An 18,020-nucleotide genomic window follows, 5' to 3' on the forward strand; every position below is an offset into this window, starting at 1 on the left:
TACATATAGTCTCTGTGCTAGTGTTTGACCAGACAAAATTATTGCAAAGTAGTTTATTTCTACTATAAAACATGGGTTGGGGGTGGGGAATAAAAGCTTCTTTCTGCTGAATGTTTTTTTTAATTTATGCAAAACGAAAAAATAAAATAAAATAATTTTAAAAAAAGACAAAAAATACCCTTTTAAATTTACTGGAATCCCTGTTTCACAAACTGTGTGCATTCAACATTCCTAAAGAACATCCAGAACTCCAGTTTTGCGTTTTAGCAAGAACACAGATTTCCCTGACTTCTTATTTTTTGTTTATTTTTGAACTTTACACAGCGGTCCTGCCTGGGAAGGGGTGATGGTGGTGGTGGTCAGCGTCGATACGGGTGGAAGCCCTGTACGTTGTGGTTCTGCCCTCTGCCGAATGCGCTGGCGGCAGGCTGGGGAGCAGCGGCGGGCTGTGCTGTCGGTGCACCATACGAGGCTGTCGGCTGGCTGGGGTCCGCGAAGCTGTGGCCGAAGGCTGTCAGGTCCTGACCGTACCCTGAGGTGAACAACACACAGGACAGGTGCAGACAGGACAGAGGGGGTGACGTTAATGTCAGGTTCACCGGACGGTGTTTCGATAGAAGGCTAATGCCTTAAATCCTTTTACTGAATAAATTTAATGTAAAAATATTCACAGTTTGTACTTTAAGGAAAAATCCAACACCAACTGCTTCTTATTGTACTCACACTGCTCCCATATTCCAAATATTACAGGACACACTGCTGTGTGTGTTGCTTGGTGCAGGTGCTACATTTGCAGCTTTGAAGTAGTTTTGTGCAGCTCTAACCAAGCAACAACAGGGGTTTAGAAACAGAGTAAGCACTGCTTGACAGTAAATTTAAGTTTTCTCAGTGTTTCATGGTGGATTTTTCCAACTAGTTGTGTAATCCTTCAATGAGCCTTTTTATGTCAAAACCTGTGTGCGTTCAAACAAACAGTAAAAGGAAAATTTCAGTTGAATTTAAGGGACATTTTTAAATGGCTTCATTGAGGAAAACATTGTTTAAGACACTTAGGATGTTCTCCTACACACACACTCTCGCGTACGCACACGCACGTGGTGGCACCATCTCCCTGCAAACACACGAGGGAACCACAGTGACTCCCAGGGAAGGAAACCAATCTTATCAAAAAACAGAAGCACTGCTCACACTGCTGAAACCTGCTCATGGCGACTGATTATTTTCCAACCCTGGTAAAACCCAGTCAACAAAAGAGTGAAGGTATCAATGTGTCACCAAAAAAACAAAAACAAACAGAAAACAAAGCATTTCAGAGATAGTTCTGAATAACTGAATTGAAAAGAGAGAAAGAAAATGGTGAAAATTGGAAAATACAACAAAATTTCATAGGAAAAGAACTAAAACGAGGAGTGATCCCAACAGGACCGTGAGACAGAACAATCTGAGAGAAATTGAAATTTACTGGTTTCGTGGCCTTCTTTAAATCTTCTTTCCTTTCTCACCCCTTTAGCTAAAATGTGGAGACAGTACATGGGGAAAAGAAACAATGGTTGAATGGACTGCTGATGCATAGAGATAACTGAACCATGAACACATTTTCTGACAATTAGATCATCCTTTAACAACCAGCAAAGCAATGCAGACTGAGAAAGTGAACAAAAAAGGAGGATGTGGTCAGTCTTGGTATAGTAAAGCTACAGCTGCTGAGGGAAACGGCAGGCCTACGGCTAAGCTTGCCAAATTTAAATTTCTTTCAAATCCACTCAGCTTTGGGGCTTGCAATAGCTTGATTTTACTATACAAGAAAACACATAGTAATTTGTATGTACATGCAAAATGTACATGCAAAATACTCAACACAGAGCAAAAGAAAAGAGGCACAGAACCAAGTTGCAGCTCTAAATACTGTATTACTGAACAAATGCTGCTTTTGTGGTTGGAGAAGACGATGCTGGCACCTACCTGAACTATATCCTCCCTGCTCATCCTGACCATAACTGTGAGAAGGACGCGTTGGTCCGTAGGCAGAGGGGTCCTGAGGGTAGTTACCCAAGCCTATCAGGGAGATGAGGAGACCAGGTTGACTGAACCCACATACGGCTGGCCGACTACTTTACATAGTTCCCCCTCTTACTGAGCTAACAGAGCTGTACATTTATACTTATTTAATGGGTCTGCACTATGCTCCGCGATGCATTTCTTTTCAGCTTCGCCTACAAGTCAAAACACATGTGTGAGCTAGCTGCTAGCACACCTGACTTTATCATGCCAGCCTGGTCTCGCAAAATTTTGTGAAATGTGCATTGTTCTAAAAAAAACAACAACAAAAAAAACCCACCAAAACAAGTAAGAAGTCTGAAAATACGGGTAGGAAGCAGCTAGAAACAAGAAAGAGAACCATTGGTCTACCATGATACACATTTCTAGGCTTGTTTCCCATCTTTCAACACGCCACTTGGAGTCTTTGTGTCACTGCTGTGTGCACTTTTCATCTCTTTGTTTGGTTACTTGAATAACCCCAGTTCTCTTAGAAATCGAATGCACCTTGGCAGTGCACTCAAGGGCATTTCGACAACTGCTGCTTTTAAGACAAGCATCACTTTAATAAAAGCCAAACTAACCATTTGCTAGTTTTACACACAAACTTATCCAGTATCTAAATCTTGCGTCACTTTTGAGCTCCGTGTTTTATGCTCATTTCACAAAACCTTCGCAAGGCTCTGCTGTTTCTACCAACTGATAAGCAGACAAAGTGCCTGAACAGTAAAAGCAAAAAAGCTGGATGGAGGATAAGCACAGGCACAAAACACTGAACAAGATGGGCACCTGTCATGACTGGCAGCAATCGCAGGACTGCTGTAGATGTGGGATTAAGCAGTTGGAAGCAGCTGGAAGCCAAGTCAGAATAATAATAATGATAATAAAAATAAAAAAATAACACCAGTCAGCCAAGAAACTGGATGGAAGCTATGAATGAGCATCTGACTGTTATCTGCCTGTGTGGTTATGTAAGTGAATGGCTCGGTGTTGAACAAAGACAAAGACTGCTCCTTTTCCATGGATGCTGGTTAGTTTTTATCTCGGCCTTTTGTTTCACATCTGAAAACTTCCAGCCTCCATTTGTGCTCTCAGCATGATCGCCGTTTCTCCATCGTGCATTTACAACATGTGATTCAGGCCCCTAACAGTCTTAAAATCATACAAACTAAAAATCATTGTTTTCTACTAAAGTGGATTGGCGAACTGTCTCATTTTCAAGGCACTGAATGCTGACTGAAATGTGGCAGCAGTTTCAGAGCTCAGTCGAGATCCAGGACGAATATTTATTGTGGTCCAACATGATCTAAAGGTTTTGTTAGACTGGTCGACAGCACTGTTCAAAGACCACAAAGTACAACCTACAGACACATTAGTCAAAAATGACTAATCCAGTACTCTAATATCTCTATGCATTTACAACACAGAGTGGAAAAAGGTCACATTCTGCAGACAAGCATGCAAAGCTCCAGTGCAATAACAATGATGAACATGGTGAAAAAAATCTGATAGGTGGCTTGGCAGATTGGACACGGCATATTCCAGAAACAGTGTTTCATAAGATAATATTGTCATGCTGGTGCTCTTCTATGGGAATCGTGCCAAGTCTGGGAAAAGAAGCCAGCAAAGTCATCAACATGGAAGAGGAGGAAGGGTAGAAGGGATTAACTGAAAAGCAGGAGTGCCTGAACCAAATCAAATCAAATCAAATGGTTTGCACGTTCAGGCCAAGTTTGGAATCCTTTTAAAATAAAAAACAAAACAAAACAGGAAAAACAAACATCGCAAGGCAGGATGATCTAATTCAAACCTACCAAGACCTACTAATCTTTTATCAATCCAGGGCCCGCCGGAAACACTCAACTGAAATGACTGCTGAGGACTCCTGGGTATGGCGAAACTTCAGCAGTGATCTTCTTGGCGGAGCCAGAGGGGTTCATGTATGCAGAAAGCATGTATGCATGTGTAGCCGTTCAAGCTAAATGGTACCATCAGCAAGCTCCTGCTCGTCTAAGGGGAATACTCATGAACCTAAAAAGGCTGTAGCTGCACCCAGTAAAATAACCAGGGAGACGGGCAGGACCGAGAGGTGAAGAAAAATCAACTGGGAGAGAAAAGAGGCGGCATTCTTTATGCACAAAGCCCGTCTTACCATACTGGCTATAAGTGAAGTCGGGCTGCCCGGTGGGAGCTTTGCTCAAATCCTGAGTCGGTGTGGTGGCTGGTGCAAAGCCCAGCGGTGCAGTTCCTGGAGTCGTGGGTGGAGGAGGAACCTGTGGAGCATACTGGTCTGCTTGTGGTGTGCCGAAACTGTAACCTGTTGGAAAGACATATCATGATTTGTATTTGTTTTTCACCCCAAAGAACGTTTTCTAGCGTTGCTTTAGCATTTTATACCATTTGTGTGCAAAAAAGGAGAAAAAAAGTGGATGATTTCTGACACCATTACCACCTCACAAAAAACACTTCTAGTCAAGGCACTAACTACCATTTATTCACCTAATATCACTGTCTAACAGTCTAAACCTAGACCACATAAGGGGTATAAGAACCAAAGCTCTGTGTGGCCAATACATGTCTTTCATAAATATAAACTGCCGGATCAAACTGTGATTGTTACAAAAATGAATTAAATCATTGTTTCAAATTTTCTTCTCTTTTCTTCAGTGACGCTGCACTAAACATGTTTTTTTCAAATGCTTTAAAAATAAATAAAAGTCACCGTCTACTGGCCTCCAAACTATTAACTTATTTATATACACAGCATTACCAATCAACAGTAGTAAAATGTGACTGAGTTAGTACGACTGACCAAACTGAGGTGCAGTGCTGTAGCCCTGCTGAGGGTAGCCCTGAGGTGCAGCAAAGCCACCTGCCGGGGTCGTGACCAGGAATGCGTTGAAAGGCGACGGAGGCTGGGCGGGGGTTCCCCGGCCTGTTGGCAACGGAGGTCCATACCCGCCTACCCCAACACAGAATAACAAAGACTAATGAGACTTGAGCACAGTTGACAATAATAGGATACATATGAACTGCATCAAACAGATTCTCTGATTAAAAGTGTGCACAGAGAAGTTGTTTAAAGACTGAAGCAGACGACTATCTGAAACTGAAGGATCTTGCGAGCGAGCACAGAGTCGACACTGCAGCGAGCGCTGCAGGTTGACCCGGAGGTGGTGATATGAAGCCGAGCCTGACCAATAGCAGAGGGAGGCCCGGAATCCATTCAATGCTGCCATCTGTCTCGAGCAGCAAATTATCAGCAGCCTCAGCCTTTATGAATCAGTGATAACATGTACTGTTAACTGTCATCGGTCCATGGGCCACACCGTGTGCAAGCCCTGTGCTGTCACACAAGCGTTTTGAGATAAGCACATGATCACATGGCAAAAACACATGTATCTGCAGTCTAACAGTTACACAACATGCAAGAAAGCCACAAAAATAACAAAAAGAAGACAGTTTTTGTGTTGTCAAGTGGAGGACTAACACCTACCTATGGGCTGGCCGGTAGTTGACACCCACACTCCTTTAGGAAGGAGAAGGAAAAAAAAAAAAAAGATTAGACTGAAAACATAAAATGTTCACATAACAGTTAAGTATTCAAACTGTCACACATACATACAAACCTAATGTTTAAGCAGAGGATTAAACATTGGATTTTCCTCTGAACAGTGAGCTTCTCTTGCTCTGCTCTGGGACTTGTTCCCACTCACCCTGTGGCCCATAAGCCTGTTGCCAGCCCTGAGCAGGCTGTGCTGTCCAACCATTAGCTGCACTCAAGATGCCCCTGGGCGCCCACTGGCCAGGGCCAAGCTGGCCAGGAGCTTTGCTGTCACGAGGTTCGGCCTTCTTTACTTCCACCTGGACAAAGGACAAGGAGGGCACATTTGGCAACACCAGTAAAAAGTCCATGAAGCCCCTCACCTAGACAGACCTGTCCTAGCTCTGATACTTAATCTCAGCAATTTGGGCCAGTTTGAAATATTTTACTTTATGTTTATTTAATTTATGTGGGCCAGCTATATATAAATTAATATTACTGTGTAGCCAGAAGGGCTGTATGGCTATGTGTCTCAGGTACTCTGTGTTAATCGGGAATTTCACTGGACAGGAAAAAAAAAAGAAAATCAAAGAGCCAATCAATGATCCAAGATCTGAAAGGTACCTGAGAAACATAGATGTCTGTCTTTTTCTTTGTCATTAACTACCCTATATAAAAGATAAAGACATCTAATGGAAGGTCATGACTTACCTTTCTCCAGCTAACGCTTACAGAGAATTTCATTTGTATTTTGTTTTGGTATAAGTTTTAAGGGGGAATGGATGTAGATCGGTATCTCAGCTCTAACAGAATATAAGGTAAACATGCAGAAACTACAAATGAACAGTCTTTTTTTTTTTTTTAAATCTAAATCTGAATCTTCATACTGTGTCAAAAGTGAGAAAACAGTTTTCAAACTGGATCCCAACAATTGTCCATAAATTTGACAAGTTGTTTCTTCATTTTTGATAAAGACGATGTTAATTAAATGCCACATTTGATTTAATTTTAATTACATATAAATATATATTAAAAAAATTGGGTGACCTTGAGTCAAGTATGAATGTGTTGACCCAATAACAAAACTTCGCTGTCTATAACTAGGCAAAGCTGCCAGCACTTAACCAGAGCAAAGAAACAGGCTGAGACTAAGGGGGAGCCAACCATAAATAGACTGAGAGGTTGAGTTATTGGGGTCACCTTGCGGGAGGAAAACGAATTGCAAATTCCTCCCTGCTTTAAGGTGTTACCACCTTCCCCAGCCTCCCCTCTTCCTTCTCTGTCGACCTAATTACATGCACATGTTTCCGGGAGTGGCCTCGCCGCCGGTTACCTGAACACTTTCTCCCTTGGGCATCTCAGCTACGAGTGATGGATACCGTGACTTCTGTACAGTCCCCAACAGCAGAATTGGGATTTGTTCCACAGTTTGATGTGCTCCAATTTCTAATTTTGTAACTCATATCTCCCAGCCTCCCTCAAGTCCCAGCGTAAGGTAATGTCAAGTCAAGAACAATGGATTAAGTTGAGCCCCCAATCCTACAAGAAATGAGGGCAAAGTCAAGGGGAGCGGGTACCAGCAGAGAGTATACAGGTCGGGCTGGCAAAATTGGATTCAGCTCATCTTTTTCATGTAATAATCAGTGACATCTGAATGAAAATCTGTTGCCGTTCTAAATTGGCAAATAATAAAATCCATTTCAGGGAAGCTTTCAAATTTCCTGGCCTTAGGTATTTTCTGGAGAAAATTAACTGGTAGTTAATAATATCATTTAATTTGTGGTTTGGACTGAGGACTCCACTTGAGGTCTTTATTGAATGTCACATCCAATTCAGAGTGGCGATCGGTTCGTTTTACAGCCATCTCGTCACTGTTCATTCTCCCTCGAGTACTTATTCCAAGTCAAGTTTGACAGAGAAAAACATCTAAGAAGGGAGACACAGAGAGGTGTGTCTCTCCAAAATCATTTTAACATACATTACGAAAGGTCTTCAACGTGTCAGCTACTATGGACTGACCTTGAAACACTAAAACCACATGTGCAGTAACAGGATATGCATAAGAGTGGATGTAACTGTACTGCGATCATTTTCTCATGCCCACAACTCATTACTATTTGCATGGAGGGCAAGGAGGAGGCTGTCTTCATTTACTGCCTCTCCGGGGTGGTTTTCCTAGGGAGCGGATAAAGTCCCATTTTAACCCAAGTCAATGTCTTTTTGTTTGGTTGTAACTCAGGTGAGGTGTCAGCTGGATTGTCCGTACAATGGTACAATCAGAGGTGTGGCAGCGGGTTAAGAGCTGTGCTTAAATATTACAACACAGCAGACTTACTGTTACTTTACCGGACGGACGGCCTACCTGACACTATCTGAACTGACTCTGTACACTAAACCTCATCCATCTGCTTCACGCGCCGAGTTAAAGCAAACACTGTGAAGTGGCAGACTTTCATTTGGTAGATTTAAAGAACTGACAGACACAGTATGGAGATTCTTCAACTGAGGTCACTGAGTTGAGCTTTTCTTTAACTTTTCAAAAAGAAAAACAAAGAAAATAAAACATGTTGACGTGTAAGTGACCTGCCAACAAAACATTAGAAAAGAAAACAACAACAAAGAAAAAAAAAGAAACAAAGAAACAAAAATAGAAGTGACTCGACCAATCCTTTAGGTGAGTTAAAATCTCAAGAAGACTGCTGGACTTAAAGCCTTGCATTTCATTCATTTGGTTTCCATTTTAGCACATCAAGAGCCAGAAAATTACTGTAATTGAAATTCGTAGAATACAATTTAACTTGTTTAGACATCCTAAAGGAGTGGTCAGTTTAAACAAAGCCTTGGGCGACAATTTAAACTGTAATAGCAGCAAGAGAAGGATGAGGGCTTTTAGAAACTATGAAAGCATAAGTGGGAGATAGGCATGTAATGTGATGAAAAAAATATTACGTACATCAATTTAAGATATTAGACACTTAATTTTGAGCCGTATGATGCTGCGTTCACAAATAGGAAGCCACTAGAAAATTAGCTCTGAGCAATAAAGCAGCATCACAGTACAGTTCCTGCTCTGTCGCCCAAGCCTCAGTTTGATCTTAAGGGTAAAATAAAACTACAACTACACACTTTTTTGCCCATGATGTCGTGAAAATGCATGTTGACAGCCTGGTCCACTGATTGTTCGGCCTCGAAAGTAATAAATCCAAAACCTAGCCAACGACCAAGAGTGAATCAAGGTAGCAGGGGGGTTGTGACAACACAAGATGAAGAACAGTATTGGGCTTCAGCAGAGTGAGGATCCGTCAAGACTGAGCAAGAGGCTCCTGGGGTTCGGATGACGTCGCAGACAATACAAATCCAAGACTAACGCCTGGGGAATTAAAGGAAACTTTACTGTGCAGAGAAACTTTTGGTGAAGATTAATAATGGAGTGCTTAAATGTTAAACATGAAGGGTGACAGGTTTGATTTAAAGTGAAATGTCACATAAAAAGGTCAAACGTGTAGCTGATGAATTCCAATTGAGCCAATATTACAATTAATTACTTCATGCTGTTTCATCCAAACCCCACCTTGATCTGTCCCGTGGTATATTGCTGTGGAGCACACACTCGCAACAGCCATTGTTAATGCATCACAAAAAATATGGAGAAACACAAACTGTAGAATGCCTAAAGCTTTCTCCAAGCTTTCCCAAATTCAGTATTTTACTTTTGAGTCAGCCAGGATAAGCCTAAAATGGACAATTAAAATATTGCTCACAACGGTAACACAAAGATATAGGCCACAACTGATCGTCCGCACTGATGAGCAGGGTGTGTTTTGTTTCATCAAGGGAATACACAAAGTGCATCAACAAGTTCGACAACTTTTTGACCACGCCGGCTGTTCGGGAAATTATTTCATCTGATGATCTGAGGCAAAACCCTGCAGAGCCAACAAGCTGCTGCGTGCTGCAGTGATCTACTTTCAATCTGATTAACTTTCCGCTGTGGCAGAATTGGGTTGGGTGTGCATCTCTACTTGGGGACCTAACCTGAATCCAATTAAATGTCCTACAAGACAACTGAGATTTTCAGAGACCTCTAGTACCCTGCCAAACATTCCCAAGACTCGTGATCTACTGCTATTATTAACATCTGTAGATGACCCGTTCCCCAACCTAAATGTAAAACCAAGTTGGCCCATTAAAGATTTTGACATATGGTGTCATTGGTAAGGATTTTACCCAGCCTAAAATATCAGCTAACAAACTACAGACCATCTGGATGGAGAACTAGAACATAATTTGACATTTTCAAATTATTGGCTTACTAATTACCAAGATTTGTTATATTCAAGTGACAGTTTAAGTATTTTTAATGCAGAAATGACACAAATTTACTGAAATCAAGTATTTTTTTTATCAGAGTAAACTTTATATTACAAATTTGTATTATTGAAAATATTTAATAATAAATTATTACTGAAGTTGTAATTAGTTAGACTTTTTTCCCAAGGCAATATTGAACTTTTGGGGTCACAATTAAGCACGATTGGTCCACACAGAGTCTGTGTTACATCTTATATATATAAATCTTTACATCTAAAATTCATTATATGTAGGGAAAAGGGTTATTATTTATAATAATTATGCTGCAGCATCATGTGATCACAACCGTGAGACACTGTTGCGACAGGACTTTCCTTAAATTGCTCTTAAGCTTAATAGAGTGAAACCATCAGTCAAGTCCAGGTAAGCATAGATGCAGCTTTGTGTACACCTCATTTTTTACCAAGTTAAAAAGAAAAAAAATAAAACAAACGGATAAAATAAAATAAATTGGCTGCATTTACGTTTGGCCTGTACCTCTGTGCTACCCATCAATACACAGTAACCTAAAGGAGAAAAGACAAATCTTAAGAGACACCGTTAATCACATTCAAACCATTCACAAGAAGAAGGGGGACAGAAGAAAGAAAAAATAGAAAGGGCTTACTTACAAAAATACTTAACTTTCTACATATGGGAAAACACATACTATGCCATTTAAGATACAAGTATCAGTTACTTCTAAATAAAGGTAAAGAAAACTTATTCCAATGATCAGCATCTAACGGTTTTAGTAAAAGAAGGTTTACACTATTAAAGATTATGTAATGGTTGTTACTTGTGCAATAGATCATGTTAAAATCCAATGGCAAACTATTCTGGGTTTTTCCCCAACAGAGAGTGAACAGAGAGTGGGTTCTGAAGGGAGAGGCGGGGTGCGTGTTGTGGATCAGTGACCGCTTCATCGTTTCTAGGTAGGACAAATGCAGATGAAGCAGCTGTGACTGTAACTCGGTGGGCAGGGCCTGACACCATCGCGTCCGGTGTCACGGGTCTGATTCCCAGCGAGGCCATCCGTGCTAAAAGTGTCGACACATGTCACACACTCATGATACATTTATGACTTAAGTGGGTAAACATAAAAGGTCCTTTCTGAAGTTCAAAATTAGGTCTCTGAAAGTTTTGAGGAGTCCAAGGGAAATAAAAGGGTTTAAAATGATTCCATTGTTCTCCAGACAACAGGCTGCAACCAGCCTCTTTGAAGGACAAACCCCCCCCTTCACACGCGCAAAGTGTTCTCAATACGCCAGTTGCACAGTGTGATTAAGTACTGTGTTTTTTTGAGCACCTATTTTTCCTGCAAAATGTCTCTTTTTCAGTTAGTTAGTCTTAGCTTGTTTCCGAGATCATTTTTAATAACTAGTGGAAACAGTTTTAGTAAATAAAAAAGATAAAATAAGTCATTTTACTTCATGGTGATTAATTGTGGTTTTCAAGACAAATTTGCATCCTTAGTATGCGTTGTTTTCTTCTTCTGTTTTTAAGAATATGTTTTTATACCTTTTATTTCAGCTATTTGTAAAGAAAATGACAAAATGCACTAGGAATGGAATATTTTGACTAAGCTGTATTAAAACTGCACAACATATTTTTTCAATGTCATTTTGAAGGCCAAATAATGCTGGGGAGGTTAACTGGTAATTAAATATCACGTTACATTTGATTGGTTATGGACAGCGACAGCCACAAAACAAACAAAACGCTTGATACGTAAAAATCTAGTGTCAATATTTGTTTTAAAGTGTATTTGTTTTTCTTTTTTAAAAACTGAAATATTCAGCAGTTCTTAAGTGTCTTTAGTCATCCTAGTTACACTCACTATGAAGAGATCTCTGCTTAAGCGGTTCCAGTTTAAAGGTCACTGCAGTGTCAGATTTTGAAAGATACCAACTTTGTTTGACTTTTTTAAACTCAAGTTAGCTCCAAATAAACAAGGACTGTGGACTTTGCTTCCATCTCTCACACTGAAAGTGAAGTGAATACGAGCAAGAGGAAAAATTACACCAAAAAGTAGTTTCCTAATTTTACTTCTTCATTTTACCCAACTATTGTTTACATACTTGAAAAAGTGAAGCCATCACTTACACTAAATGCTAATGAACTAGTTACGCTCATGATAGCCAGTTAATTTGCTCTTATGACACCAGTTTGCTAGACAACCTATGCAAAATTCACATATTCCCACTGTGATAATGTACTACACAGGTTGAGCTAAAGTTTTGGGTTATTATGTTATAAAAATACATATACGAATGCACAATTATTGCCTTCATTTTATCTTGAGGAATTTAATGCAGCCTCAGCGGGCAGTGTTTTTTTCCACAGCAATAATAAAAACTGGTTGATATTGACTGTAGTAACCTAGTATGGGTTCCAGTTAATGCTTGTATTTACCATGAACAAAATTCCCGTTCCAGTGCATTAACTAAACGAGATCGCTGGGGCTGAATGGGATTTTTTCTTTTTTTTTTGGGGGGGGCAGAATAGTTTGTCATTAGATTTAATATGGTAAGGTATGGAGAGGGGAGGGAAAGGACAGGATCAGCTTTTACCTCGGGGCCTCTGCTTCTCCGCATCATAGATCATTACCACCTCTGTGACCTTGAATGGGACAAAGGGAAACAGTGGCTCAGCTTTAGAAATCTGGTAAGGGTCCGTTCTTATTCCAGTTAAATACTCTTGCTCAGTTTGGAAAAATAATGAATCGTCCTATCGCATCTCGCCCCATATATTTTTATGCTGTAGTACTGACCCTGTTCAATGTCACATCCATTCAAGCACTCTTAATGACAATAATGAACTGACTTGTATTATGCACTTGGCAATACTCACCACTCCGAATCTATTGAAATAGTCCCTGAGTTCAGGCTCGCCGCAGTTATGGGGGATTCCACCTACAAATATCTTCTTTGATTTATTGCTATCAGCTTTGCTGCCCTTCTGAAAAAAAACAGGGAGTGTATGGATTTCAATGTCTCTTACAGGATCACTCTTGGAAGGGGCCAGTTAGCCATCATCTATTCAGACAGTGCAGAAGAAATTAGGTTCTCCTCTTGCCCTGGGGTATAATTCTTAACATGTCATGTCAATGCAAAGACTAGTCTCCACAGATCAGAGAACACGGCTTCTTCCACTTATTCTCAACCACTAAGCGTTTCGCCGTTGCTGTACACTGCACTCATGCCGTAAGGGCTAGAGGCTGTTTACAACAATGATTTCTAACAATTACATCTTGTGTTTACTTAGTAAAACATTCAGTACCAGCTGCATGACTTAAAGCCAGTGAAAGGGGCTCCAGCAGCAGCAGCAAGCAAAGAGCCGCATTTCTAAAAGCTTCTGACATACAGTCTGCTTACAGCCAAATAAGCAACTTATGAAAACGTTATATTGACAGCAAAACTAAAGTCCCCGCTGCCCAAAGGGACAAAATGGCTATAATAGGTCTGCAGGGGTTTGATAAGCATCGTTGATCGACCCACAAATTATCCGAGCAAGAGCGGAGATTTCTGCCTTTCAAAAAATTTGTTGCTGAGAGCGATGCACCACATTAGCCAACTCATGTTCAAACCCTCCTTAATAATACCTCGATGTGTGAGGGCAATTACAAGAACATCACATTTCAGATAAGACGGCTAGAAAAAAAAAAGTTAATGCAATCATGCAGCTGTATTTTAATTTAGTGTCGTTATACAGGAACATTTTAAAATGTCACAATTCTATACTTCAATTTCAAATAAGTGGAAGCTGTACCAGAGAGTGGCTGATATTGCTGCAGTCCCTGCAGTAAGAGATCGAAGCTGACAGAAGTCACAGATTGTTTAATGTTTCTGTGAGTTATCCAGACCTCAAAGTAATAAAGGCTGTGTTTTTGTCACGATGGGGGGAAAAAAAGAAAATTATTATACTTTAAAGAAAAAATATATAATTTACACTTAAAAGCTCAAGGTCGCCTCATTAAAACAAGCTATAGCCTAACCTCCAGAAGAGGAGGGGACGGAGAGGCTGGGGTCTATTCCAGGTTTATTCCAGTAGAAACAGCTAGCCTAGCATCCCCAGAAGAAATCAGATTCCTCTTACCCAGCCCTCCTTGGTTCGAGACTTTTCAGGCTGCATTCCTCTGGGAGTACATGGCTTCGGGTCAATCTAACAACAGAGAGAGTTTTCCATTAGCCTAAAATAAAGGCACCTTCAAATGTTTCTCACCCTCCGCACTGTTTCTATCAGCACAGCAAACCAAGAAAAATCTCACGTGAATGAAACTGATTTGATGCACGTGGGAGAAACCCATCCCTATTTCAATTTCACTCATTTAAACAGGTAAATCTTGTCGGGCAAACTAATGTCAGTCTTTCCAAAGTGCATCATCTGTACTAATGGTTCCAGGCATGTATGGCCTAAAGAAAACCTGTCCTCTCCCTTAAATAACTTCTAACTGGTGGATGATGAAATACAATATGAAGGTTTTTTTTCTCAGTTTTCTCACAGAAAGCGCCGGCAGATTACTGCGTTTGATTCAACCATCTGCTCTTCTGTTGTTAAAATACTTACATTTCTTCCATCGAGATTATGTGGCTTTGTCTCCAGCACTGTCCGTACACAATTGGGGTCTTTGAACTTAACAAAGCCGAAGCCTCGCGACTGATTTGTAGTTTTGTCCTTCATGATGACACAATCTACTACTTCCCCATACTGTGAGAAGTAGTTTCTCAGTGTCTCTGAGAAGAGAAGAGAAGATAACAAAGCAAAAGCATTGAGCCACAGCAATTTTCCTCATGAAGAGAAGGAAGTGCAGTCATTGTTTAAATACTAGATGACTTCTTTATGCTGAAGGACACCATAAAAATATCTGTGACACTCCAACTTGGACCAAAACCTGAGAGAAAAAATTATTTTTCTGTGGATTATACTGGCAACACCAAAAGGTATTAAGGAACCTTTATTGTTATGGAAGAATATCTGGTATTGTGCTATCCATGCGAAAACATAATGTTACAGTAAGTGACACACTAAAACTCCTCAAGAGCAAATGAAGCATTGACCCACTGTCATCTTGCATTGCACTAAATATACAACCAACAAATGTAAGGCCCGCACACGCCCACGGAGGCAGGACAAGCAAGGCGTGCAAGTTTGAACAAATGAGGAGTCACATTGGAGAGCATTACCGTAATTGCTTTTTCTCATTGCTGAGAAGCCCTGAGGCATCACCGTAGAAACAAGCTCAGAGTTACGTAGCCCTGTGGTTCAGTGCTGGTAGCACAGACAAGCACCCGTGCAATGTTACACAATGGCCAATCTAGCATGAGACAGTGCAGGGCTTTCAACAAGCAAGACAATCTCCGGCTCGGACTGAATGAGAGGACAGTGTAAACACACACCCAACAGAGACGTTCATATATATATACACACGTGGATATATCAGTTATATTGCGATGTGAAAAGCACATCAAAAGTCACTACAGCATATCAAAAAATTCAATAATACAGAGAGACACTTGCTACAAGCAAACCATCAGGGACACTTACACTATCTGCTTGGAAATATGAAAATTAAAGGCTCATAAATGACAGTTTGAATGAAATCATAGTAAAGCGTGAGGCGTTACTATGCCTACTTTTTATATTCCTGTTCTTTATAACAGACAAAGCACATTAATGACCACGGAGATTTCAATGACATGATTTAATATCTAATAAATGCTGCTACTAACTATACGTTCCTAGTATGCTGTCAAGTCTATGCATATTACAAAGTCACTACACCAATAATATCATGCAAAACTTGTTATTATCTGTAATTACGGTTACTGTGAGTGTTACATAGTCTGCTTCTAGATACTCAAGGCTAAGGACTAATTAAAATGATACACATGCTTTGGTACACAACAAAACAGTGCTCATAATAACAAACAGGAATGAGCAATTCCACCTTGGCAGGTTATGTTTTACAAAACCTCGCTTTCAGGTGCTCATTAGATAAAAATTACATGATATTGAGTTTTGAAGGGTTTGACATTAAAGGGTCAAAAATGTGTAATTAATATTAACTACATACTCTTAGCAATCATAAGGATAAATTTACTGAAACCTCAAGAGAAACTACTTCTCTACAGGTCTTCACATGACTCAGTGACAGGTTATCAATTAAATGCAAGCCCCATTAGTCACTGTCAGTATATCATCATAATACTGATATTAAAGCAAGATTTTATTTCATTATTATCTCTGGAAATCATCTCTGTATTGCTACTGACTTGACCTGACCTGATCTATATGCTACATTCACAACTAATTTCTGATACACAACCAGGCAGCGTGAACAGTGCAATGCAGAAAGGGTTGAATTATATAAATAAGCCTTCATGGGTGAAACCGTGTGACATACCTTGTGTGGTACTCCAGTCCAATCCACCCACAAAAAGTTTCCTGAAAGGAGATGTGACCATTAAGTGAGCACTGATCATCACTCTGAGCCAGACTAAATGATAATCTGGAAATCGTCAGGACAGAGTCACATATGAAAGGCATGATTTAAAAAAAATGAAAGCTCTCCTGCACAGGCTGAAAGCACAGCTGATTAAACAGCCAGGAACACAGCTATTACACAACATCAGGCAAGCCTGCTACCAATGCAGCATCTGGTTATATCCACAGTACAGCTACAGTTAAAATGTCCGTGTTTAGTGTGACTCATGTTGAGGTCTAGTCCTTGCTATGGATGTCACTTTGGTCTTCTAACATTCAAGGCAATGGCCTCGACAATAAAGGGCTTTGTATAAACCTCCTGCCACGTAAGTTACCCGGGACAGAGCCCTGGCGTCTAGCAGGCTAACACAAACTGAGTTCCGAAACCACGACAGCCCGTGTCTATCACCTTTCAACGCTGAGATCCGTATTTCCATCTATGAGCGGAGCAACGAGCGGTTGCTCGGCTCTCCGCATGCGGACCAGTGAACTCGGATGATGCCTGCATAACTGGAAGTTTAGCGGCAGTTCAAACGGTACTTCTGTCAAATGCGCTAGCGAGTTCGTTAATGTGTGCCTCGGATCACTGCTGAAACACACAAATGACAATTGTAACGACCGTGGGAAAAGTGAAGACTGGCTACACACGAGGATGCTCCATCCTCCAGCAGTGCCCGCTAAATGTCCTCGCACCGACGAAGTCAGGAACGGAGACTTTCGCTTCGCTGGCAAGCGTTAGCTCAACTAGCTCAGTTGCTTGGAGCTAACCGAAAACAACACAGAAATAACTAACTACAATTCCGTGTACTCGTCTGACAAGTGGTAGCACTTCACACAAACATGGTAAATTTCTCCATGAGCTGTGGCACCAAAGGCTGAGCTACTCTGAAGACTACTTTCACTTTTTTGGCCGCCTTTCCTCAGGCTAGCGACTTCGCTAAGTTACTCAGGCTAGCTTAGCCTGCTAGCTAATGTTAGCTGTCAACTGACAGCTTGACAACACAGCGCTCTAACAGAAAGTCACAAACAGATTGACGGTTCCGCATGGATGCCGTGCAAGGCTCTGTTAAACCGATCTTACCCGACTTCATCTCCGACTAAGTTGTTGTTCATTTCTGAAGCTAAAGCGGGGGGACTGCGGGAGCTGTGACCGGCTTATTGCTTCAGTGCTGCCCCTCTCAGACTGAGAGCGGAGGAAGGTCACTCCGCTTTTTGGTTCAAACTGCTCTGCGCAATGACGACGCTGCGGGGGGCAGCGCTCTTTAAAGGAACATTACACCCAGCAGCACCCACTCACCCGTCAATTCTAATGAGCCCCGAGGGGGCAGCTAAACGCTTTAAACAACGATTCTTATTTCACAGTTAGTTTACTCAGCCTTAAAATGCTCTGATAAGGGCAACATTAGCAAGACACAGCACAGAATGATAATCAAACAGAAAGTCAACTTTACGATTGATACCCCATGTTTTTTCTTTTATTTATTAATTAATTAATTTATTTATTTATTTATTTATGCTCATTCAAATGTAAAAGCTCCACCAAAAGATCCGTATGTAATAATAATAATAATACTAATACTAATAATAATAATAATAATAATAA

General features: G+C 40.7%; 1 protein-coding gene across 7 annotated transcripts; it reads right to left on the minus strand.

The window, feature by feature from the left end:
- Nucleotides 1–285: 285 nt before the first annotated feature.
- On the minus strand, nucleotides 286–17,807 carry dazap1 (DAZ associated protein 1). Of its 7 annotated transcripts, none has more exons than XM_013910140.1 (14): nucleotides 17,499–17,807; nucleotides 16,338–16,378; nucleotides 14,501–14,667; nucleotides 14,030–14,095; nucleotides 12,785–12,892; nucleotides 12,505–12,553; nucleotides 8,708–8,790; nucleotides 5,754–5,901; nucleotides 5,534–5,566; nucleotides 4,850–4,999; nucleotides 4,190–4,354; nucleotides 1,963–2,055; nucleotides 1,463–1,510; nucleotides 286–532 (listed from the first exon to the last, which is right to left on the minus strand). In XM_013910140.1, the coding sequence occupies exons 1-14, from the start codon at nucleotides 17,528–17,530 to the stop codon at nucleotides 360–362; spliced, it is 1,356 nt and encodes a 451-aa protein (XP_013765594.1). In that variant the 5' UTR covers nucleotides 17,531–17,807; the 3' UTR covers nucleotides 286–359. The 7 variants fall into 7 exon arrangements, with proteins under 7 accessions (XP_013765594.1, XP_005730293.1, XP_005730292.1 ...); XM_005730236.2 differs by lacking the exon at nucleotides 17,499–17,807 and adding an exon at nucleotides 16,827–17,138 and having other exon boundaries at nucleotides 12,785–12,889; XM_005730235.2 differs by lacking the exon at nucleotides 17,499–17,807 and adding an exon at nucleotides 16,827–17,135.
- Nucleotides 17,808–18,020: the final 213 nt, after the last annotated feature.

The sequence above is a fragment of the Pundamilia nyererei genome, unplaced genomic scaffold (genome assembly GCF_000239375.1).
Source record: "Pundamilia nyererei isolate P.nyererei 1_Seehausen unplaced genomic scaffold, PunNye1.0 scaffold00036, whole genome shotgun sequence".
In the NCBI taxonomy this organism is placed as follows: Eukaryota; Metazoa; Chordata; class Actinopteri; order Cichliformes; family Cichlidae; genus Pundamilia; species Pundamilia nyererei.